This window comes from Calidris pugnax, unplaced genomic scaffold (assembly GCF_001431845.1).
Source record: "Calidris pugnax isolate Ruff unplaced genomic scaffold, ASM143184v1 scaffold20, whole genome shotgun sequence".
In the NCBI taxonomy this organism is placed as follows: Eukaryota; Metazoa; Chordata; class Aves; order Charadriiformes; family Scolopacidae; genus Calidris; species Calidris pugnax.
Genome location: NW_015094510.1, coordinates 27,556,536 through 27,579,921, shown reverse-complemented (window position 1 = coordinate 27,579,921; position 23,386 = coordinate 27,556,536). Strand labels below are relative to the sequence as shown.

The following is a 23,386-nucleotide window of genomic DNA, read 5'->3' as shown; positions in this document are numbered from 1 at the left end:
CTTGTTCCACACAGCAACCAAACCCAGCAAAAAATCATCTGAGATAAAGAAGTACTTTGGATTATGCTTAAAGTGAGTATTTTCCTGCCCTTTCCTCATCCTTTCCCATCAAAATAGAATTACTTGGATGCTTCATCTGCTATTGCTGAGCTAAAAAATCTGCAGTGGGACAAGTTATTTTGATGCTGCATAATGTCTGTCTTCACTTATCACTTAACTTCATCTGTAGTGCCCATTTCGTCACCTTAGCTGATAAGCTCCAACACCACCAGCCCATAAGCACTCCAAAGCACCCCTACTTTCCTTCCCCTAATCAATCCCTAAATCCACCAGTAGGAAAGCAATTGTGTAAGTCTCACCCATGAAAACCTCTCACATGGTAGCAAGAGGAAGAGCTATCTGCAATGAAAACATTCAAGTGAAGCAGTGCTTGCTTGAGAACGGAGATTACTATTTCTTCTAAGCAACCACTACACATAAACAGATGCATTTTACTAAAATGTGAAAAGAAATATGCTGATCCTCCTTGTAACTCAAATTTTACTGAAGGCTTGGGGTGCTTTTTGCACATAGAACATTGTTTTTAACGTGCAGGTCTGTAAGAAAAGATAATGCATGGGAAAATTAATCCAAATATTTTGGGCAACACTATACACTCACTGGGGTCTGTAGCGTAGAGGATTTCTGACAAGTAAGGAAACAGGTCTGCAAACCTGCCTTTCCAGTATTTCATTGACTTTAAGCAGAGATAAAGAGAGTAATAGGACCAGGTTGTGCCTGAGACCTCAGGAAAGCTGGCAGCAAAACAAGCTGGCTAGTCCTCTTCCCCATCCTGATTCAGCTGTAGCCTCCTTTGGAGATCCTCCCAATGTTAATAAGCCAGCTCATTTCCTCTCAATTCAGCCCACCAAGTCCTCTTTGGGCCTGTCCCTGGGAAAAAGTCCTACTTGTTTCTGCCCAGGATCTGTGCTGCTCTCACCCAAAAATGGGGAAAGGAACTTTCTTCACATACCTTAAACAAAGATGCTGTCACAAATATGGATTCACAGGCTAGGTCCACTTCAGCACCTGAATCGAGCTTCTCCTTGAGCTCTTTGCAGGTTTTTGCACTTCCAGAGCGTCTGAAAATACCCTCGGTGGAAGGGCCTTCTTGGTAAAGCAGGGAAAGCATGTCCTAAAGGAAATAAAAAGGCAGAGAGGCTTTCTCAGAAATCCATTTTATTGTAAAGTGCCATTAAAATGTAGGTTTGCCACAGGTGAAAACCTTTGAGTGCTAAAAAATTTACAAGTCAAACACAAAAACACCTCCCAAGTCAAGGCTCAGCCTCCAAGCCGTGCCAAACCGCACAGCAAAGCTGTGGTCCGGGGCTCTGATTTTGGAAAACGTTCCCTCAGAAATACTGTGCTGCCACTGCTGAGCACTAACCTCCTGCATGATCTTCCAGGGTCTGTGCAAGCTTTAGCCAAGCCATTTAAATATATAAACACTGTGGTATGGGAAAAGGAGAGTGGTCTACCCAACCCAAAGCTCTGCATCTGACAGCGACCTCAGCCAGACACTGCTTTGCAGGAAGAAACCCTCACTACTCATCAGTGTGTTCAATATTATCACCGACCAGAGACAAAGACTTCTGTTCCATGCCTGAAAAAAATGAGATTTTACCTAAGCTGGAAAGTGATTTGTTTGTTGATAATTATCTGCACTTCTACACCTGATCAGAATTAGCATTTTACCCTTTTTTACTTCTTGTGTGTAGTACCACACTCTGCAAGCTGCTCAGGGCTGTCAGCACGACCACCTCTGGGGCAAGGTGCTCCCACCTGAGAGGTCTCCCAAAGAGGAGTAGAGTTTGGCTTATGGCTCCTCTGAAGCCAATGAGGCTGCAAAGGAGTAAACAGGTAGACAGCTCACTACGTGAGATATTTAAGAGGAAAGGGAAAACAAGCAGATTCCTGTCTAGCTTTCAAAATAACAGGAGGGACGGATTTCTTCAGCTAAATAAGAGAGGAAAAAGAGCAGAAAAGGAAATGCTGAAATCAGAGACCTCTCCTAAGGCAATATGCTCCTGTGGGTCATCTCTCAGACATGCTGGTCACCTCTTCCCAGGCCTGCTCCAAGTAATATGGAATTTGTCATGTTTGTCTCTTTTGAGGGGGAAACGAGTGCACAGAGTCTCTGGGAGTAGGTGCACACACATAGTGGTCTGAGGACTGAGTTATCATAAGAAATGGCAAGAAAATGGACACTGGGGGAGAGTTTGCCATCATTAAACCAAGTTACTGTAACAGCAAAGGCCAAGCAGTGGGGTCTGGTGACTTTCCTAGTCTGGGCTGTAAGGCAGATCCTTCCCCACACACAGCAATGCAAACGACTCTAATGGAAGATACTATTTTTACTTTTCTTCTACAACATTTCTTTCTCACTCTTGTAGAAGTTGAAAGCCAAGCATTCATGTAAGTGCAGGCACTTTGGAGGGAGAACTTTTCATGGCAGCAGGATTCATGTCAGCATTTCCATTTTCTTTGCAGGGATTTAGAGCTCGGCTGTCAAAACAGGCTGAGTCCCACAGCACAGGATCTTAGTGCATGAACAAATGCTTCAAAAATACATTTTGAATAAAATGTCCACAAGATAAAACTGGAAATCCCAAACGAACGTAGTTAACCCAGACAAAATTACATGAATGAAGCTAATGGTGTAAGACAATTCAGCATGGCTATGGCTAAAAGAGAGCCCTTCAGCTGTAAAAACAAGTTTGAAGCTCTGGAGCAGAGATATCAAACACGCCTGCAGCGTTCATCCCTGGTATTTTCCTTCTCTTGCGGGTAAATCTCACATAGTCCCTCAGACGCAGGATTCCATTCTCTAGAGATGCTGCATGAAATCAAAAGTTATATTTTGTGGCATAAACACAGTGTTTCAGATTCAAAGCACAAAGTCTATCAAGCTGTGATTCTGTGTTTAGTAACTTTGGGTTTTTTCAGATAAAAATTTACTAATATTTACGTTTTGGAGAAATTTCTGAAATGCAGCATTGGCTTATGTCTCAGACAGAGAGAATGAGAGACCAGGTTCTTACAGGGTTCATCTCTGGATGGCTTATTTAAAGAACCTAAATGATAAAAATGCACATTTTTCCCCTGAAAAGAAAATAACAAACCCACACTATTAAAAGACCTGAGAAGTCCTGGTATGATTCACTATTCAGGCAGCACATCAAGCACAAGCTTAGGAGACAAACCATCTCTTCCTGTAAACTGGTGTAACCCTGCTGATTTCAGTGGGGTTCTGGCAAGCTGCTCCAGCTGAAAGCCAGGCTGTTGGGGTGAGAGGCCCAATCCTGTGGAGGTCACTCCCACTCTGTAAACGTTTCAATTGCTGGGCAGCCCTCAGCCCTGACCAAAAATGCCACGCATTCTGCCTTAATTATGCCTAGGAATGGGCTCTAGGACAACCTTTTTTCATGTTCCTGGACTGGTTTGGAGACCACACGCAGCACTAGTGCTCCCTTGAGACAGGAGGAAAAGATGCTCCTGCAGCCTCTGCCTGCCCAGCTATGTTTGCAGTGGTGCTGTCAGATCAAAAACGAGGACCCAGAGTGCTTACCTGTCCTGGGATACCTTCAAGAAAGGCTCTGAAACTGTCTGCTGAAGGGCAGGTAGCGTTTGCATACAAACATGGCTAAGTGGGACAGTAGATGCCACATTTATGGAGCTGGGGATTTTACAGAGATCTTGGGAGTGGTTTAAAAAGTATATATTTACACTGCATAAGTGAAGATCAGGGAACCAGCCTTATAGCATGGGCTACAAAGAAGAAATAGCCCAGAGTGGCAGCCCAATCACATGCGTTTCTCAAGTGGTTTGTCAACCACGCTTGACCACAGCATATCTTAAAAACCAAAGTTCTTGCTGAGAACCACAAATGAGGTTTCCTTCTGGTTTCTCTGCTTCGATAATTTCAGTGCCCTGTTTACAAAGTGCCCCCATATTCTCATTCATTACACAAAGAAATTCCACCACTGTAAGAGCCAGCCCGAGCCCAGGACTCACCAAGAGGGGTTTGGGCAGGTTGTCATCCTCACAGATGGCTGTTAGCAAGAGGCCAAAGAGCTTCCCAGGAGCAGCAGATGTTGAGGAGAGGGGTGCATTATCCAAGTGAGTGCCTGGGCCACGCCAGAAAGCCCAATTTATGATAGATCTTTTCCTTTTAAATGACTTCTGGCTTAAGTCTGGGAAAAGAGAAAGGTGTTTATTAGAAGAAATGCATTTCAGTTCTAATTCCAGTATTTGTTTTGCGGTGGTTGCTATGGTTTCAAAGGAAAAAATGTCATGAACTCAACCAACTCCTTGGCATCCGGCTCAGCCTAATCCCACCATGTGCATACCTGTGTGTGTGTGTGTGTGGAGAATGTGCTGCCTTACCCAGGCTCTTAAGAGGATCACCAGGATCTGCACAGCACTGCTGGACCACAGTGTCAGCACTTACTGCTAAGTGCGGGATGGCAAACCTCAGCTGGCTTCACACGGAGCTGGACTCTGCCAATAACCCATTTCCCATCCACAGGTGCATAAACCACAGACCTTCTTTGGAAAAAAATAACATATAAACACCACTGCCCTCACCTTGGCCAGCTGTCCGGAGGCACCCTGGCTCCCCTGGCAATGCGGGAGAGCACCTGCTCTCTCCACAAGTAACACCAGAGAATCAGCTAATGGCTTGAGATGTTTTCAGAGCAGGAAAAGTCACTGCCCTTTCTCTCTGCTCCACAAATCAAGTGTATCATTAGTGCCCTCGCTCCAAGCAATCGCTGACCATGGCCCAGGGACGGTGCCTGCCCTTTAATCAACGCCTTCCAGCTGGCATTTCAGCATGCTGCTTGCACACTGATGGGCTCCGTTTGTCTTCGTTTATATTTCATGAAACATCTAATTGAAGCTCTTATTTGCAGAGGATAGAGAAGGAAATACTGATATTAGGATGCAAAAAGGGGTTTTTTCTCACATGACCTTTCTCAACATCAGCCAGTGTAAATGCTTCTTAACAGCATGGGTTAAGGGTGGGTTGAGACTGCTTATGATGAAAGTGCTAATCAGAAAACAAACTTATTCTAATATACTTTTCCTCTTCCAGATGTTTTCAAAGCCAGTCAGCTTTGATTTAGTAGCTTACCTACGCTGTGCACCTTTCTATTAGCTCGTTCTTCCACCTGGTCAAACATTTTGCTTTCTGCTGCTGTGGAGTGCAGAGGGTAGAAACAGACGGTAGAAGCAAGGCTCGCAAAATAAGGATTGTGGTATAATACCAGATTTTTCTCTCCTATACTTTACTACACTTGTTTTTTAGCCCAAATACTGATTTTTGTTATACGTCATCCCATTCTAGATCATGCTCCCTTTGGGAATGGGTGGAAGTCTTTTCATTAGACGCTTACAGGATGAAAAGTTATGGTTTAACTCAAAATGTGAACATATGAATGTGAAACCCTGATGAAAAATTCTTTTAATAAAAAATAATAAGGAGGATATACATTTTAAGCAGTCCAAATCCTCATGAAATATAAGCTTGGCAGTGTGTAAGGCTTTACTTGACACATCATGTTTTGGGAGAACATAACTAACCTATAACTTTCAAAATGGCAATTTTTCTTTCAGACAAGCTGGATATTAGCACGTGGATATGGTTTGCATCACTTGGAGTTCTATTCACACAATGGCCAATACAAATTGGTATTTTTTTCTGGCAACCCTGTAGATCTCAGTGGAAGTAAAAATTAAGAAGAAACGCTATCTTGGGGAACAAGGAATAGCAGAAGTGGAAAAAATGGGTCTTAAAACTAGGAACTTTTATTAGTCTTTCACTGTTTGTTCCACTCTTAAAAAGCCACGGCCCCAACTGACACTGTGAGCAAGGGGTAACCATGATTAACTGCAGCTCTCTCCTGGGGCAGGCAGGAAGGAAATCTTAGTAAGTGTTCTTCAACATACCAGGGCAGAAACCAACAACTGATGTATGGCAACAAAATGCCATGTCACTTACAAAACTAACATTCACTGAACAAAAGGAAAACTCATCCTTTTCATATCCCCTTTTCTAAGGGGGTTGAAAAATCTTAAGGTAAAGAGCAGATGAGAAGGGGAGGAGGTACACTTTCCTTTCTTGAAGCTGTGCAAAGTTACAACACTAAGAGAAGCCCAGTCTCCTCTCAGCCAAGAGGGATGCCAATTACTGATCTGTAGAAGCACTTCCATACAAAAACACCAGGGCCTTGCTCTGGTGGATTACTCTAGTCCAGAAACAGAAAAAATGCAGTACTTGTCTGGTTGCAGATCTTGCTCAGAGCTCACAGCAGCCCATCTATTCTCTTCCAACCCAAACCACTCTATGATTCTGTGATTCTGTATTTTACATGCAGGGAATTTCTATCTATAAGTAGTGTCCCAGCCCTGCAAGTGGCATATCCTCTTCTTGCGAACCAACCAGAAACTTCTAAATAGAACCTCAGATCTATTGAACAACTTAGCATCCTTTCTGATCAAACCCCTAACTGTCAAGCAGTTTTCAAAGACCTCTTTTCTGTATTGAGACCAACTTGCTGAAATTTCGCTTTCTCTTTTAGCAGACGATTATATAATAATTTGGATTACAGGCCAGCCACTGACAGCAGTCGGCTCTTTCAAGTTAAACTTTAAGCAAAGCAGTATTTACAATACTTTTTAGACATACTCAAGAGCATTATTCAATGGCTATGTTTAACTGGCAGGTGACCATTCCTGTTACGTGCTGAAAGGCTGCAGGACAGGCAACAGAAACACTCCAGCTCCTTCACACTGTAAATTCTTCTGCACTTTTTTTAACCATCCTGCCAGGACAGCTGGTTCAACTACACCACTACAACCGGTGCCCACACAGCTACTTATTTGACATGATGGCCAGTTGTCAGTCATGTCTGCTTGTCAACACCTACAAAGCTGTCTAGCCATCGTGCACACTGGTACAACTGGGCAGCTACCCCTTGCTGCCTCCAGAAGGGACAGCGTGTCCCGCACAGCGGTATCAGTGCAGGGAAGGGATGGGAGGGAGGACAGCACAGCACGTGTGGCAGTGAAATGTGGGGTTACAGGCTCCACTCCCTATAAATTTGCCCTGTATGTGGTGATGTGCCTAGTGGTTACCTAATAACAACACAGATTTTGTCCTGCTGATCTGAAGATGAGCCCAGAGCCAGATCATAGTACCCTCTGACATTTTCCAAAACCGAAATAGGGGAGAAAGAGTTAGGAAGAGCACAACAAACAGGGAGCTGTATGCAAGATCACCTGGTTTGCAAGCAGCCAGACCTATACACCACTTTAAAAGGTTTTGTCAGATGAAAGCAGGAAAAGGGGAATGGACTAAAAGCCTCTTTCTCCCACTTGGTGCAATCCCTGTGCATGACTTGCAGGCTGCCCCAGGCTTCTGCTGCCCCACAGCCAGCCTCCCCTCCTGCCGCTCGCACCGCACCGCTGACAACACATCTGCATGAGAACTTTACAGGCCTGATTTGCATTTCTATTTTCTCTTGCCAGTCAACGTCAGCTGCCAAGCGGGGCCTGTAAACCTAATTACACCCCTTTGCTAGATTGCCTCATTCCTAAAATATGCCATGAAGTAATATATGATACAAATTACTGGGGAAGGGGGGGGATGAAGGAGTGTGGAAAGGAAATTGATTTATATAAATGATTTATATAAAATGCAATCAATTTCTGGAATAATTTGTAATCGACACTGGTGTAACCTCCCTATATTTAATTTCTAAAAACATTACAAATGGATCTATTCATATATTGTGGGACATCTTAGCTATTGGGGAGCGCACAGGATAACGGTGTGTGTATGTTATCTTTATTATTAGATGATCATTAGTGGTAAAGTAATGCAGAATTTCTAATTGAGCTGGGTATGCCAGAGTGCTAAGGACAATAAAACCACACCATGCCATGCCTCCTCACTCTACAGCGTTTTTAGTCTAATGCCCCAATCCTGTAAAGATCACCTTGTTTGTTTTACTCATGAGCAGTGAGCAGTCATTGCATCCTTGACAGCAGGGTACAAAACAGAGAGGCAGGTGCTCATATGTTTGCAGCACCAGGGCCAAGGGCTGAAAAAAAAATTACTGTATTCATTTTTCTCAAAGAGAACTGAAATAAAGAAGTTGTATTTGCTCACTTCATCTAGGTGGTCAAGTACATGCCCAGGCTTTGCCAGGTGAGGGTCCCAGTGAGGCAGGTGTGTAAGTACCTTGTTGAGATAAAGGATGCTGACAAACGCTGCCTGGGAATTCTGTGCCAAAGTCAAGCCTTGACTCCTGAACCATAAAACCACTCTGCCTTGCTACCGAGCACGGCAAGGGCTGCAGAGAGAAGCTCAGCTAATAGACTTACAGAAATTGCAGGGAGGAGATCATGTCTTTCTTTCGCTGCTTTAAGAACAACCCTTTGACAGGCAGCTTGTCAAAATTTAACTTAACAAAGATGACACACACACACACACCCCAGCACACTCAAATCAGGGAGAGCTACACTGCAAACCTCCCTCTCCCAGCCCCGTGCAGCTGGAAGGTACACCTGCGTGCTCCTCTCTGCTTGCCACCAACCAGCCCTCCCCACCCCAGCACCTTGGCTTTCAACAGCAGGGCCCGGGGGGCTGTGGGGGCCAGCAGGGCACCTACCGTTCAGCTGGTGGCACACGGCCAGGCGGCTTGGCTTCAGCACAAACTGGCACTGCAGCTCCTGGGGCAGCTGCTCCGTCAAGAAGGACCCCTGAAGCTGCCGGGGGCAGGCACAGTGCTTTGATCCGTGGGGCATGGCGTCACGAATGTGGCTCATTTTAATTCCAAAGGGGTATTCGTGTCCTGTTCAAAGATAAATCATCGTAAGTGGCGTTGGATTGACTGGAGACTTGCAAAACTCCATCTGCCTTGGAGGAAAAGCAGATTCTGCATGCTGGCCTGCAGCGCCTTCCCCCTCAGTAGTCTCAGAATTGATGCTTTTCTGCATATTTACACCAGCATAAATCATACACTGGCAGATACGGAGTTACTGAGATCAGTGTAGTTAAACAGGCATAAAAGTAAAATCAGACGTATTACAGTGGTATCACACAAAAGCCCATCAGAAAAAATACAAGCGACTATTTCTGAATTCAGTGTTTATTCTTTCTACTGCTTTACTCGTGACACTGAAGCTGAGTGAAGTTGAGGTACTGGTTGCTCATATAGTTCTGGCAAGAAATGAGATTCTGGGAGCAACCCTCTGTCAAATGTTTGCTGAGCGTGCAAACACAAAAAATCCAGTGTGAGAGTGATCTTCCCTCCCTCTCCATGCACAGCCATCAACTCAGTCAAACGAGACACAATTACGGTTCGTGTCTGAGGCTGAAACAGGAAGGAAATGTTAATCATAGGGCTAATGCAAATGAGCTACGCTCGGCGTTAACCAGCATCTTTGGGGACTACACAGAGGCAATTCATTTCTGGTGCAGTTTTCAAAAATCCTACCAGGAAGATACTTTTTGGACTTGTCTAAAAACTTGGCAGTTGAAATACCTTAAATACAGGCGCAATGTTAAGATGTTTTAGTTAACTCGCACTTAGACTTGAACACTGATAGTGGAAGAGGTGTTATTTGAGATTATAGGTAGTGTGAAGCTGAAGCACAGTCAAACTCTTCTTCTGATGCAGCTATGATAAAAGCTGTCCTTATCTAATAAACCTTTGCATAAATATCAAGAACAGCATCAGTTTTATATCAGATTCTTTTTCTCCAAGGATTGTAACTTTAATTTGCAGTGAGGGAGTATCAGTCAATTAGAAAGGCCCTTCCCGTTTCTGAATTCTCTGGTTCTATGTTTAAAACCAGAGCTGTGATTGCATCTGGAGAAGCTACACAATAATAGTCAGAAAGACAAAGTCTGGTATGTTTCAAAGACAAAACAGTTTTCACTGTCTATAAGGTGCACAAGTTAGAAATTTTATAAATATTAATGTTGTCTGACTCCAGCAAAGCATTTGTAGCTAAGGCTGCTTTAAGAAGGAATGCTAAGATTTACTGGAGTTAGATTTGCAGCAGGAAAACAGAAAATCCACAATTTTTTCCTGTTCTAATCAGCTGTGAACTCATACAGCACAAGTAATGCTGGGCTTCTACAGGGAAAGGTTCTTAACAGGAAGGGATTTGTTCTCAGTGAATCATGGGCCAAAATCAAATCACTCCATCCAATCACTGCTGAGCTTTGGGTCGATTCCCGGGGAGGAAATGTTTCAAAAAGCATTTTAGAAAGTGAATAAGCAATAATTTGCTCCTAATCAGAGGGGAGCTGTCAGCCAGTAAGAGAAATGCAGGATCGGAAAGGACCTCTTGAATCAGTTAACTTGAGTTGTGGAAGAAAAGAACATTTCTCAAAACTCTGTTGAGTTTTGCTGGGGAGAGGAGTAAACAATGCTATGGAAGTGTAGGATGAAATATGGTAAAGCTGGACCGGCTCCAGGAGAGGAGGTGGCTGAGTGGAGAGGCTGAACTTTGAGAAAGACTGAGGCTCATAGCAGCAAAATTGGGGCAGAAGTAAATGAACTTTTTCAGCCTCTTAGTGACGCAAGCAGACAACTGCTCTTCAAAAGGAAGGATAAGCATCTGACTGGCTCCCCAAATAGGCAAACTTGCATGACAGGGAAGTACGAGAAAAAACGGGAAAAACAAAACGAAACAAAACGAAACAAAACAAAACAAAAGAGGAAACTGCATTTTGGTCTTCTCTGTATTTCTTGCTTCCTTCAGCACTAAAAATTGAGCGAATGTTGAAAAACAAAACCATGTCAAGAACTTACCAATAAGAGGGTAAGGAGCATCTTCTCTTCCTGAAATCACCCACAGCTTGTAGTCTTTTTCAGAGCCCTTTAAAACCAAAATTAAGAATAAGTTTTACCAGCCATTAAGAACAGGTTCGTGTTAGGTTTCTCACAATGTAAGGATAATCTGCACCTTGCCAGCGGGGTCAAAGGAATCTCCTTTGCTATTGTAGTGCCCAAATTTGCTATCAGCAAAGCTTCTGAACTGTGTCTGTCACACATAATGTGGTTTATGTGACCAGGGTCTAGCTCTGAACAGTGAGAGGGGCTGGAGCGTGTCACTTCTGGAGGAAAAGAACGAGATTTGCCCCAATTCTTTTACTGCTCCTGGAAGCAGAGGGATGGAAGTCACAGCCTGCCGGGACCCAGGATTGCTTTTGAGGCTGGAACAACACGTCAGCCATGCCAGCCCCCATGCCATGTGGCAGAGTCAGTCCCTGGCCCACATGCCTCCCTGCTCCCAGGAGGCTGGAAATGAGGCAGCCCCAGCATGGGGGTGACCTCCTGCCTCGGGTGCTGCTCCTGGACCCCATGCCCCACTTCTCCCCACTGGCACTGAGCAACACCCAGCCCTGAGAAGAGACAGGTCTGATCCCCTGGAGGGATTACAGATAAGCAGCACAAAGCAGGGGCCTGGCTGCAGAGCATGTGGCAGACAGTGGGCAGGTCATGTCAGCTAAGGTGACCCTTCAGCTCTGTCCTGAGTACCAGGTTAATTACATCTTCCAGGACACGATCTGGCACACCAGCACTCCCAGCCTCACACCTGAAATCTCTGCTCCACCACCTCCCCAGCTCCAACATGTTCCCTGCAAGTGGAAGGAGCTCAGGCTTGCCAGTCAACGGCATCCCGTGCCTGGTGCTGGAGAGCAGGGCAGGGGCACCTTCACCCGAGACCTGAGCCCACACTGATGGTGCCAAGGTGAGGATGGCACCCAAGGGGCTCCTGGCACTCAACGCTGCCCCAAAATCTCCTCCCAGGGCTGCTGTCAGCCCTTTTGTGCTGCCCTTGGGTGTGGAAGGGCTTGGGAGTGCTGGATGGTGCTTTAAGACCACTGAGCCCTCTTTGAAAATGTAGAGTGGAGAGGATAAATTTACATCAAAGAGGACAATTTCCAGAAGATTGGAAAATGTGAACATCTTTGGGAAAAGCTGTATAAAACCACTGATTTGAAAGCAAAGCTAAATATTGCCTTTAGCATAAATATACAAGTCAATGTTGCAGTTTAACTGAAGAATAGAATAGTACATTATTTCAGATATAATGCTGAGACAATAGAGATAAAAAGAGTGACATTTAATATAAACCACTCTCAGGACAAAAGGTAATAGCAAGTGGATAAATACACTGCATGAAAAGTCATCTATTATACCTTAAATCCCTTTTCAGTGACACTGCTAAATAAGGATAATTAAAGTCTGAAAGTTTTCTGGCTACAAAAGGTGATAAATACCCCATGACAGTATTTATTTAGCTCTAAAATTAAATCCTACCTCCTTTTAAACAGAATTGCCTACTACCCTGTATTGTCTGGACCTTCACTCAGTGTCTCCAAAGCTCGAGACTGCTTCTACTTGCCACACGCACCTGGTGTAATGCTGATACACTCAATAAAGCCTTCGCAGTTTGCTCTCTGACTGACAGAGCTTTCTGGCCCGTATTAGCACTGCTGTTAAGTTAGCTAGCAGGGGGCAGAAGGAAAATAAATAGACTTTGGAGACATCTCTCATGCCTCAGGGCAAGCAGCCAGGAGCAAATAAATACAGCTGAGGAGCGCAAGAAAGGGTATTTGCTTTCCTTTTAAATATATATATGAAAGAGTTCGTTGCAGTGAAGGGGAAGCAGAGGAAGGGGAAGAGCTGGTAGGCACAGTTTCAGGAGGCAGACTGCTCATCTCTCGATTGCAAATGTTGTCCTTTATGGGCTTTATGAGGCCATTTGTCAGTATGAATGTGACTGTCCCAGAAAAATCAGCAAGTGTACTTACGGAGCTGGGAAACCCAAGGCCCTTCTTTCTGCCTCACTCGGTAATTTGGAACAGATGATCAATGCCATTTTGCACGAACTAGTTGTCATTTTACCAGAGAAACCACAGAGGGAAAAACCCTGATGCGTTAAACCGGAGTGAACTCAGCCAAAGTAATAGCCCCATTAATCACACAATATGTGAAATGTAGTTTTTATAATTGCCATTGAAAAGTCGTAGAGCTCCTTTCAAGTGGTTCTCTCTGGACATAAATAAAAAACCTCCTGACAGCGCATAAGGAAAAGCATCCTCGCAGTCAGAACAATGCTACGAGGGGGCTGGGTGTTTGATTGATACACAGGCTACAGCTTAATTTATTTATTTTGTTTGATTCTATTGCTAATCTTACAATATGCCTCTAATGAAAAAGGCTTTACGCTATGAAGATGCAGTGAAAAAATGTACTATATTACTTGGGAAAATAATTCTGCAGGCAAGATTTTACATCTTTCGGATGGCTTTCATTCTTTCTCCACTCGAAATAAAAATGCAAAGAGGAAGAAAGGGTTGATTGTGATATACACAAAAGAACACAAAGCTGAAACCTAACCAGCTCCTCCTCCTGCTCATCTCAAACAAAATACTCGCTTCCAACACTACCATTTTCTTGGTTTTCCTGTACACAAAATGAGGAATTACAAATGACACCCATAAAATGGGTAAAAATGAAGCATATAATAGTAAAGACTTGCAGTTGTACTACACCATGCATATGTATATATATTCTTGATTTTTGATGCAGAGTTGGGGAGACAATCTGCAATTAAAACCCTAATTTTAACTCACATCTTACCCTTTTAACCTTGCAGCCCCTCCATCAACTCCAGAGCTATCTTAACTGGACAGACTGGGAGATCCTGAGCTCAGGGCAGAGCCCCAGCCATGGTGTAAGTGGAACATCTGAGCCATAACAAGATGGCTAAAGAGAAATTACTGTTCCTGGGAAATAACAAGCTAGCAGAATAGGCCCCTGGACGTATAATGAATGCTAGGGAAGACAAATTCTGAGGGGTCTCCAAAGCCCCAGGAAAGCACAAGGGTGGCATTTTTGGTCATATTGACTTTTCACATTCAGGGCTGTGGTAAGGAGAGACTTGTCAAATTCCATGCAATGAAATCAACATAGGCATTAAGAGTAAGACATTAAAAAAATATATATCTTTTTACCCAAAGAGCAGACTGACAGGACAGTTAAAAAGCTGTCACCCAGGAGCCTCTATGACCATTGGTGTTGGTTTGAGCCACACTGTGAAACAATGAGTGAAACAGAATAAGGGAGCCAGAGTTCTTGTCCCTGGCACTGATTTGTTACTACACCTGAGGCACCACCTTGCCTGGTTTAGAGCAAAGGGAGCCAGCTGAGGCAGTACTTATCTACTAGGAATCACTGCATCTACTTGGAGTGCTACTCTACACTATTCCTGTAAAAACCTTTTTCCAAAACGGTTTCAGGACATTGCTTAAATTGGGTGCACTCACATTCTGTCCAATCATTCAGTTACATTCATATCTCACATAACACTAAAGGTCTGTGGATATTAAGAGTGTCTGATTTGGACACTTGAGAGCAGTGTTTGTAATCTGGGGAGACAGCTGACCATGCACGTTTGCACATTTTGAAACCAACTAACAAGCAGGTCAGTAGGTTCCCTGTTCACACTGAAGTATGCAAAAGGAGCTGTATCCAACTCTCACTTCTTGTGTCAAGTTACCTCTTCTTAGGCATCAGCAAAACAGATTCAAAAGTGACTTCAAAGACGACAGATCCCTTACTGGGATGAGAGACTTATTCAAAACTTGTAAGGAACTTTATGATCTCTGGAGGTCTATATATTAACAAAGCACTTTTAGCTTCAGTTCAACAACACTGAATTGCTATGATAAAGGATTTAATTAATGTTCATACCCTAAAACTTGGAAGAAGTGCGAGAGAAGATTTGATTATTAAAAGTGACTACAAAAAGACTCATTAAAATTGGTGCAAGGACTTACGTTAATTCCCAGCTGCTGCAGGGCCATGAGAATTACATCATTTGCTGTATCAACATTGGTTACGCTCAGGGTTTTTGACTGTGAATAGAAAAAAGTAGAAGGGGAAAGTGGCATTAAAAATCTGGATTTGCAAAGAGTATCTGAAATGCAATAGCTTTGCATAATTCATTGTTGGAAAAGCTGAGACTATCCTGCTAAAATTTTACTTGATAAATAAGTTATCATACGTAGATGAAGATCCAGGTGTCTGAGACCAACGTTTAATTCCTCTGTTTTGTCACATACTTTCTGCATTTGCTCCCTGCTTCCCCAACAGCTTCAGCAGAAGGGAGAGTGCCATGATTACTGGGGACAAGACCTCCACATTAAAATATGCAAAAAAGACACAGCCACTAACTCACTTTAGACACTGCATGAGGGAAATATAATGGTTTGCTTAATTTAAAAGCATGCAAGTTTCCTTTGAAAAAATGAGACATCTCAGTGATTTTTTTCAGTGAAATAAGAGGTTCTCATACCAATGTTAATAATTTCTGTCCTTTTCTACTGAAGATCTCCCTGGTAGGAGAATAGCATACACAGGCTGTTCATCTCTATGTCCTTTGCCACATTCTGTATAGATTTCTCAAAGCTAGATTTGGCTTAGTACCAGAAGCACTTCCTTTCGGTAATCTTTCATCCAGTTAAAATGCTACCTCTCCAGCATCCTCCAGAATCTGCTGATCAGCAGGATGGAAAAGCATGGGTCAGCAGAAACACTGGATTCTGCATAGCGATGGTGACCAGCATGAAGTCCCAAGCTTTGTGCCGGAGGAAGCACCAAAGAAGGGAAGGCTGGAGAGCCCGCAGTAAATGTTCACTGCCAGTCCCGAGACAGCTCACTACACCCTGTGCAACATATCAGTTTACCAGTTTTATACTGGCCATAGGATGTTCAGATGAAACAGCCCCCTGACATTTTGCATTTAGAAAAGATCTGAGCTGTACATTTGTGTAAGTCCCTGATGGTAACAAGCTGCCATGGCAATCAAAGGGAAGTAGTGAGAATACTGTATCTCTTGCTTCAGGACATATCTGAACGCTCATACCATAAAAAATTTAACATTTGCCTGAAGCAATGACATCTGGCTCTCAGGAGTAGGTCAGCACATTTGCATAAGTTTTGCTCTTGGCTAGAATATAATAAAATGGTTTGTGCTTTGTGTTCAGCCTTCTTTACCTTCCAAAAATGAAACAATTCTTGGGCATCTCCAGCTGCTGTAGCCCAGGGACCACAGTACCATAAGAACTATTTGCATCACAAAGTTTCCATCTGCTCCTCCACTGTTCCTCCACTGTTTTATTACTGATAATAACTAGACTATAGTGTGTCATTTCTAGGACTGTCAGGATCAGGAAACACTATTTGGCACATAAGCTAATTTCAACTAAGGAGAAAAGACATTTAAAAAAAACCCAAACAAATGCTGGTACAGAGTTTAACATCTGAGTGCATGTATTATTTACAGACATTTACACCTGAGTACACCTTGATCTGCAGTCCTGCATTTGACCTATCACAATTAATTGCTACTGTGTATTAACATTTGTCTTAGCGACCTGGCAATTCTAAGTATTATTGTTTATCTTAATAATGTTTTTCTGAAAAAAAGGCAGACTCCTTTATGCTTACATCTATGCAAATATAAAATTCTAAGTGGAGATCACTGTTAGGCAAAGACCTCCAATGAAGTCTAATGTCTGTAAAAACTTCTTGCATCCTTGCAAATGCTCTTCTGAGCATGAAATACAGTTAGAAAGAAAGGACGAATGTATAAGAAGCAGAGGAAGAATGGATGGATGATCACTGAATGCTAGAGTATCCCTAGGGAACTGGCTACTTATAAGAATTTAAAGTGATTAAAAATGACTTAGTAAAAAAGGTGCCTAGCAAAAAAGACCTTAAAAAATCACCCCATGGATGACCTTTCTTTACCAATTTACCGTATGCATATAAATTTACCAACACCAGCTAGTTGATCAAAAACATGCTTAAGGCAATTTCAGGGTGTTCATATACATAGCTTTACTGACTTGCAATCATTATAAACAATAGAAGACATTGCAGCTTTGCAGAATTGAATGAAGGCAGCTGTGGGTTTAGATCAGTTTAAAAAGCCAAAAAAGGGTACATTGTACTGGCATTTCTGAAGATGCTTATGCATAAGTTCCGCTAGAGGTGGGTTTTGGGACTTCACACTGTACAGTCCTTAGTTTGTGTGCCAGAACCAGTATTTCTTACCAAGCACGCTGTCTTTAAAAAGGAACTCATGTATTAAACACAGGAAACAAACATTTCAGAGCTGCATATGCTGAATCTTTAAAGAGGCTGGATCCTTAAAGAAAGTTGCAACCCAAAGGAACCCTCCCAATATCCAAAGGATTTACAGGTGACTAGCACTCAGAGGTGATGTGGATTTAGACACCCCCCCCTTTAGCTCAAGTGCACTTACATATGCACAGGTTCCCACGTCTTTTGCAATTATCTTCAGAGGAATGCTTTTAGGATAGTCTTTTTCCTTCTCTTCTCTTATTCGACTGATGAAACAAGTACAAAACAAGTAAATTTTTAATACTGTAAACGTAAATAGCAAGATGAAGATTTAAATAGCAATCAAGCAATAACTGGATAAGAAACAGATTGTTTGAAGATATACTCCAGTAGAAAGATCTCTGAGGACAAGAAAACATCCTGCAGTATCTGGAAGAGATACTGACCATGGCCCCCAATATTAAAGTTAATTGTAGAAATCACTGTAAGCAGCAGAGAAATTGGATTTAAAAAATCAAGCTAAAATTACCCATCATTGTGATGGCTCAGCCTGCACTATACAGGCTCCTACTGGAATCAGTTACCCCCCATTGTATGGATCAGTTCTAAGGACTGAACAGGAGAAAAGTGAATTAGAAATCATCCACAGCAAGGATGATTTAAACAACCCCAGGAACTATGAAGAATCAGATAAAGACACAACCCTCCACGACAGAACTAAGCAACCAGAAAACAAAACCACCATGAGTAGTTTTCTGACCAAACACTGATTGAAATAAGACAGCTCTACTTAACACAAACCATCCCACCATACCCTCCAGCTTGGGGTCCATTTTGTAAGACCAAAATACCGCCAGCCATGAGCAGCAGATAGATTAGAACAGAGGTTCCTGAGCTGGGCTTGCTTAGATGCCATCACCATGGAAAAAGCTCTAAGCTCAACTAGAGCAACGGTGGCAGAGGCTCATTCAGCTGCGTAGGGAAGGGACCACGTGTGCTAGCAATCCTTCCAGTTTTGAGCTGAGCCATGTTCAGGCACAGTGAAGTGATTCCCTCCTTGCATAGTGATCGTTGCACAAACAACACATACCATCTTCTGCAGGGAGAAGACACGAGTTGTTTTTTTTTTTAAATATCACCTTGAAAGAGCTTATCTATCATGATGGCATAGGTACCACAGCTTGGGAATCACTGGTCTAGATGACTGGGACTCTTTTCAGTGTACTCAAAGACTGTAAAATAAAGTACCTTTGCAAAAAAGAGAGCCATGTTTCCTTTTGTTCTGCAGACCTGCAAGAATTATAGAAAAAGAGGGACAAATCAGCCATCATTCATAAAGCAAAATAGCCCTTGTACAAACCACAGTGCGATGGACTGCTTTTTGGTTTCAACTGCCATAAACACTACAAAAACTAAAAAAGTTTTTCCAGATTTGAACAAAAAATCTGTTTCCCTGCAAAATCAACTGGCAAGCCTGCCACAGAGTTCAAAAGCCCCAGTTATCAGTTTTTATCACAGAAGTTAAAGCTTTACTGGTGAATTCAGTATGAAATGGGTTGAGTTCTTAAGCTAATGTCCAAATAGAAGAGGACACTTTAAAATAAGAGCTTAATTCAAATGTTTAAGGGTATTTCCTCAGGTATATAGACTTCTTTCCACTTTCACTTTTCTAATTTTCTTCTTATTTATTACTTGATTTATCACCACATTACAAAGTACACATAAGCCACGATGAAAAAAGGTCCCATTGTTCTTAGTAGGGTTTAACTTTGGACATTTTAGGGCTTACCTCATTTATCTTTAGCTCATTTATACACTTTCAAGGATACAAACTGTCCAGTTAAACGTAGCTAATAATAGGATACTGCAAGGGATCTAACCTAATTTTGCTTCAACTTCCTTGATTTAAATCCTTCCCCAGATGGAGTAACTGCTATTCCCACTGCTGTTTCTGCAAATCAAGTTCTTCAAATTTTCAGAGCAGGCTTTTAGGCAACTTAAAACCTACTGAATGATGCCATGAGGGGAATGCACCTTCTGAACATTAAAAATGTGATTCTCCTTTGGCTGTTTCAGTTCTGTTGGATGTGCATCTATGGACTCAGGCACAGCGTTTTAGATTTTTCTGTCTACCTCCAGACATAAAATAATTTCACTTATATAAAAATCTTTGACTTGTTTTGACTGAAGCTATTGCTTTTCTATCCAACTACTTTCTGATAGCTATAAAGGATCACGTACTGTCTCTAGATCACAGCTCATGTTTAGTGGCAAGAGTTCAATTGAAAATCAATAGAAAATTTCAGCTTTGTTTCAGGACTATTAAGTGAAAAAAACATAAACAGGACAAGCAGCTCAATGGGGAGCAGTTTGTGCACAGTATTCTCTTTGGATATGGCCAATGTGACATACAAATTAAGCTGCATGCGTCAGCTTTTGCTCTTTGTTGGTGAAGAGAAAAATGCATTTTCCAAGACCCAGCCAAATTACTGTGCCTAAGCAGCTGGGATTTCAGGGGGATGGTGCCCTCCCTTATGCAAAGTGACGACAGAGCCCTCCCGCTGAGACTAAAATTATCCTAATCACTGAAATTACCTCTACAGCCCTTATGTGTCCTACAGTCAATGCTGCAATGAAAGACCTAAAATCTTTCACTCTCTTGCAATTCATAGATTCTGCTTTAAGAGGAACTTTGACATCTTCTCTGGCACAATTAAATTAAAAAGAGAAATAAGACGAGGGGAGTATTTCACTGTAAGTTTCCTGCTACTTTCAATGCAAGCTTTTCTGTTTAATAGTGTCCTACGAGGGTCTCTTTGATCCTTTCATTAGCTTGGCTTTTGACTATTTGTGGTTTGTCTTACTAATTAGCCAAGGTGTTTGTCACATTATGCCCTAAATAAAGAGAATTTCCACTGAGCAAGTTTGCAGCACAGACAGTGCTTTGTCAAATCACCTATTTTCTCAAATTTTCAAGTGGTAAGTGAATATCACTGTCACATTTGCAGAAAGATAGAAGATGAGGCACGGAAGGTAAGTGAATTGTTCACAGCACCAGAAGAAATTGGTTTAAAAATCATGGAGTTCCTGCTTCCCACCTTCACTGGTGCTGAAATGAATCTGTGACAGTCTTGTCACCTGTCAGCCTCAAAACATTTAAGTAACTTGGTAAATAGAACATATCTCAATTCTTACCTGAAGTTTGCCACACAGTTCGTGGTGGGCCATCCCAAAACAAAGGACCTCTCTGGGTCTGTGCTTCCTTCACAGACTTCTTCTGTACAAAATGCTGTCCACATCTCACAGAGACGTGCTTGGCACTTCAGTTTGAAATGAGAGTGTGACCTGCCAGCAGAAATGCACAGGTATGTCACACACTTGAAAACACAGCAATGCAGGTCAAACAACTCAGAGTTTCTTCTTCCTTCAGGCACACGTGAAGCTCGCATTGGAGCTGATGGAAGAAGCACTCATGCTTTAGTTAGAAAAAGCAATGTTTACTTGAGTTTCATATAAAAATATATCAATTTCTCATCTAAATGGGATCAACAGATATCTTATATATGAGATAAATAAGTTGTTTATGGCATTCCTGGACATCTCCCTTTTGGAGAAAAACTTCTGCCCATGTCTAGAGCTCCCCTCCAAATCTCACCATGAGGCAAAGATTGCCTCTTGTAATGGATGCCTTTCGGTGACTTTGATGCCATTGAGGAGGTTACAATATAGTTGGGTTGCTTAGACCCAGGGTCAACAATTATGGTAAGTTTAAGTAGGGACAGCTGGGCCATCCTGAAGAAAGAACAAGCAGAAAACTGCCATTTGTGTTAACTACAGCACAGGCCACATATAGCCTCCATGAACTAGCTGCAGAGTAGCTTTAAGCCTGCATTCCTTGGAAAATGAGCCAGGACTTTGTACATTCTCAAAATATCTAGTCATTTACAAGGAAGATACATAATTTCCCCATTTAAAAAAAAAAAAATTGGCCCTTCCTGTATTTTATCCTACTAACCATTAGAATACAGTAAAGGTCAAATGTATAGACTTGCATTTTTTTATTTCAACTTTTTTCTTCTACTTAATTTCTCATGGTAAGTTATTTTGTGGGATTGGTGGGCACCAGCGCTACACAAGAAACAAGTAAGATCTCACAAGGTCAGTCCAGCTCTGTAGCAGTGCAAAAGCCCCTCACTTCAAGGCAGGTTTGCACGAGAGGCCTTGCAGACTGAATTACCTGAGCCATGGTTCTCCTGGGCCAGCAGGGAAAGGCTGGAGGAGAAGCATCCCCTCCCTGAAAATATTTTGCCCTTCTAATCCAAGGACTGCAAACAAGAGCGTGTCAGCTCAACATCGTGCTGCAAATGTGGATGGGGACAGTGCCAGCCACCACGGTGATTAGTGCTCTATAAATAAATATGCCAGGTAAGCAGTTTCTTAGAGCTTTGATACACATGGACTACCTTCTCTGAGATTAGTCTCATTTACAAGGTATTTGATTTAGGACAGACTGAACTAATACGGTCTGAAACATAAAGGTACTTGAACCTTGCAGCTTTAAAGAGGACGCAGATGAACTTGCAGCACCCTGACTGCTCTGAGGTTTCCAGCTGACATTATGCTTGCAGGTGGGATGGGGTAGAGCAACACTAGTAACCCAGCAGTTCTTACAGTGGTGGGCAAGAAAGGACCATCAGTGCACTTCGATTGGATTGCCATAAAATACTGTAAAATACCATCTCAAGTTCATGCATTTTGTTAAACTATACCACGGTGTTTCCTGATCAGCTGTACATTTCACCTCTCTTTGCTCTATTATGTTTTGTTACCCCATCAAAGAGAAACTTAAAGTACAGGAGAACATTTCTACATGCTCGTCCACAAATCAGTTTGTGACGCAACATGTAAAATCTGTCAAGGATACAGAAATAACTGTAACTCACTGACCACAGAGTGAACTGCAAAAATGTAGATTTACAAAAAAAATTCAGCTGTGAATTCTTATGTAGACGTTAATAAATGGATGCCTGATCTGGCTCCACTGAGTCTATCTGTTGACCCTCCCTTTCTCCTCAATTTCTTTTTCCCATTTCCCAGCACAGGGAACCCTCTACACGCTGTTCATAAAGCCAGACCCCTACGGTGCCAGTAGCGGGTGTCAGCAGGGTGTTGGCACAATCATGCTTGATGTATATTCTTACCCTGTTTGCCATGCCTAGTCACAGCTCTCAGCTGTTATCAGTATTCAAGTGGCCTGGTTTCCAGAGGCGCTGAAACAGTAGCCTCCATTAACATCTAAAGAGCCTGAAGTACAATTTTATCTCTATCTGCCATGTCCCTTATGCAGTCCATGGGTTCTCAGCGTTTGTGAAATGTGGGTCTTCTATTTAAGTGCCAAAGCATAACCTCTAGAAATGAATATATCATCACTGACTAAAGCAGCCGCGTGACTGAACATGTGAAAAATGGAAAGCGTAACAACCTATCAAAGGTTTTATTTTTATTTTAAGGAAGTAAGTCCCGTTGCAAGTTTTACACTGTAAATATCAGCCAGATCCAGAGTCCACTGAAATGAACACAAAAATCACGACCATCAGTGGTGTAGGTATTGACGCACCCCAAATTGTGCCACCTCTGCAAAGTAAACTCAGTTGCTTTTGCTTTCTGTAAGTGGCAATTGGATACCTTGGGGCTGTTAACAGATGGAAGATTAACTTCTCACTAGATTTGCTAATCTCCTTAATAGGACCCTCTGACAAAAACATTAATGGATCTACTGTGAGATTGCTACCGTAATTCCATGTATGTGCTCAACCATCAATTTCTATGGCCAGCCACACTGGGAAAATAACCTTAAAATGTCGGTGCAAAGGAGAAAGAGGAAGCCATTTCTCTGTCCTCCCACACAAAAACTTTTGTAAGAAACCTTGATCATTGAACTGACAGATGCTTGAAATACTTACTCCGCCAAATTAAAACACACGATTTCTGTAAGAAATCTAATCAATATACAGAAGACAGTATCACATTTTACACACTTAACATTGGTTTAGTGAGAAAAACTCTTTCAATCAATTTATGACATTCTTGACATGAAGGCAGGAAAATGTGGGGCAGCAGAGAGAAACACGGCATATGAGTATTGTTTTTTATAAGCTGGGCTAATG

The 23,386-nt window shown here is 42.4% G+C and overlaps 1 protein-coding gene across 1 annotated transcript in view; it reads right to left on the bottom strand.

Annotated features, from left to right (window-relative positions):
• ARHGAP20 (Rho GTPase activating protein 20) overlaps nt 1-23,386 on the bottom strand; it is a 51,035-nt gene that overhangs the window by 6,258 nt on the left and 21,391 nt on the right. The window contains 8 exon segments of the mRNA XM_014965689.1: nt 1,013-1,174; nt 4,054-4,232; nt 8,715-8,897; nt 10,869-10,935; nt 14,909-14,986; nt 17,401-17,485; nt 18,468-18,509; nt 20,415-20,564. Of these exon segments, the coding sequence (XP_014821175.1) occupies nt 1,013-1,174; nt 4,054-4,232; nt 8,715-8,897; nt 10,869-10,935; nt 14,909-14,986; nt 17,401-17,485; nt 18,468-18,509; nt 20,415-20,564 (946 nt within the window).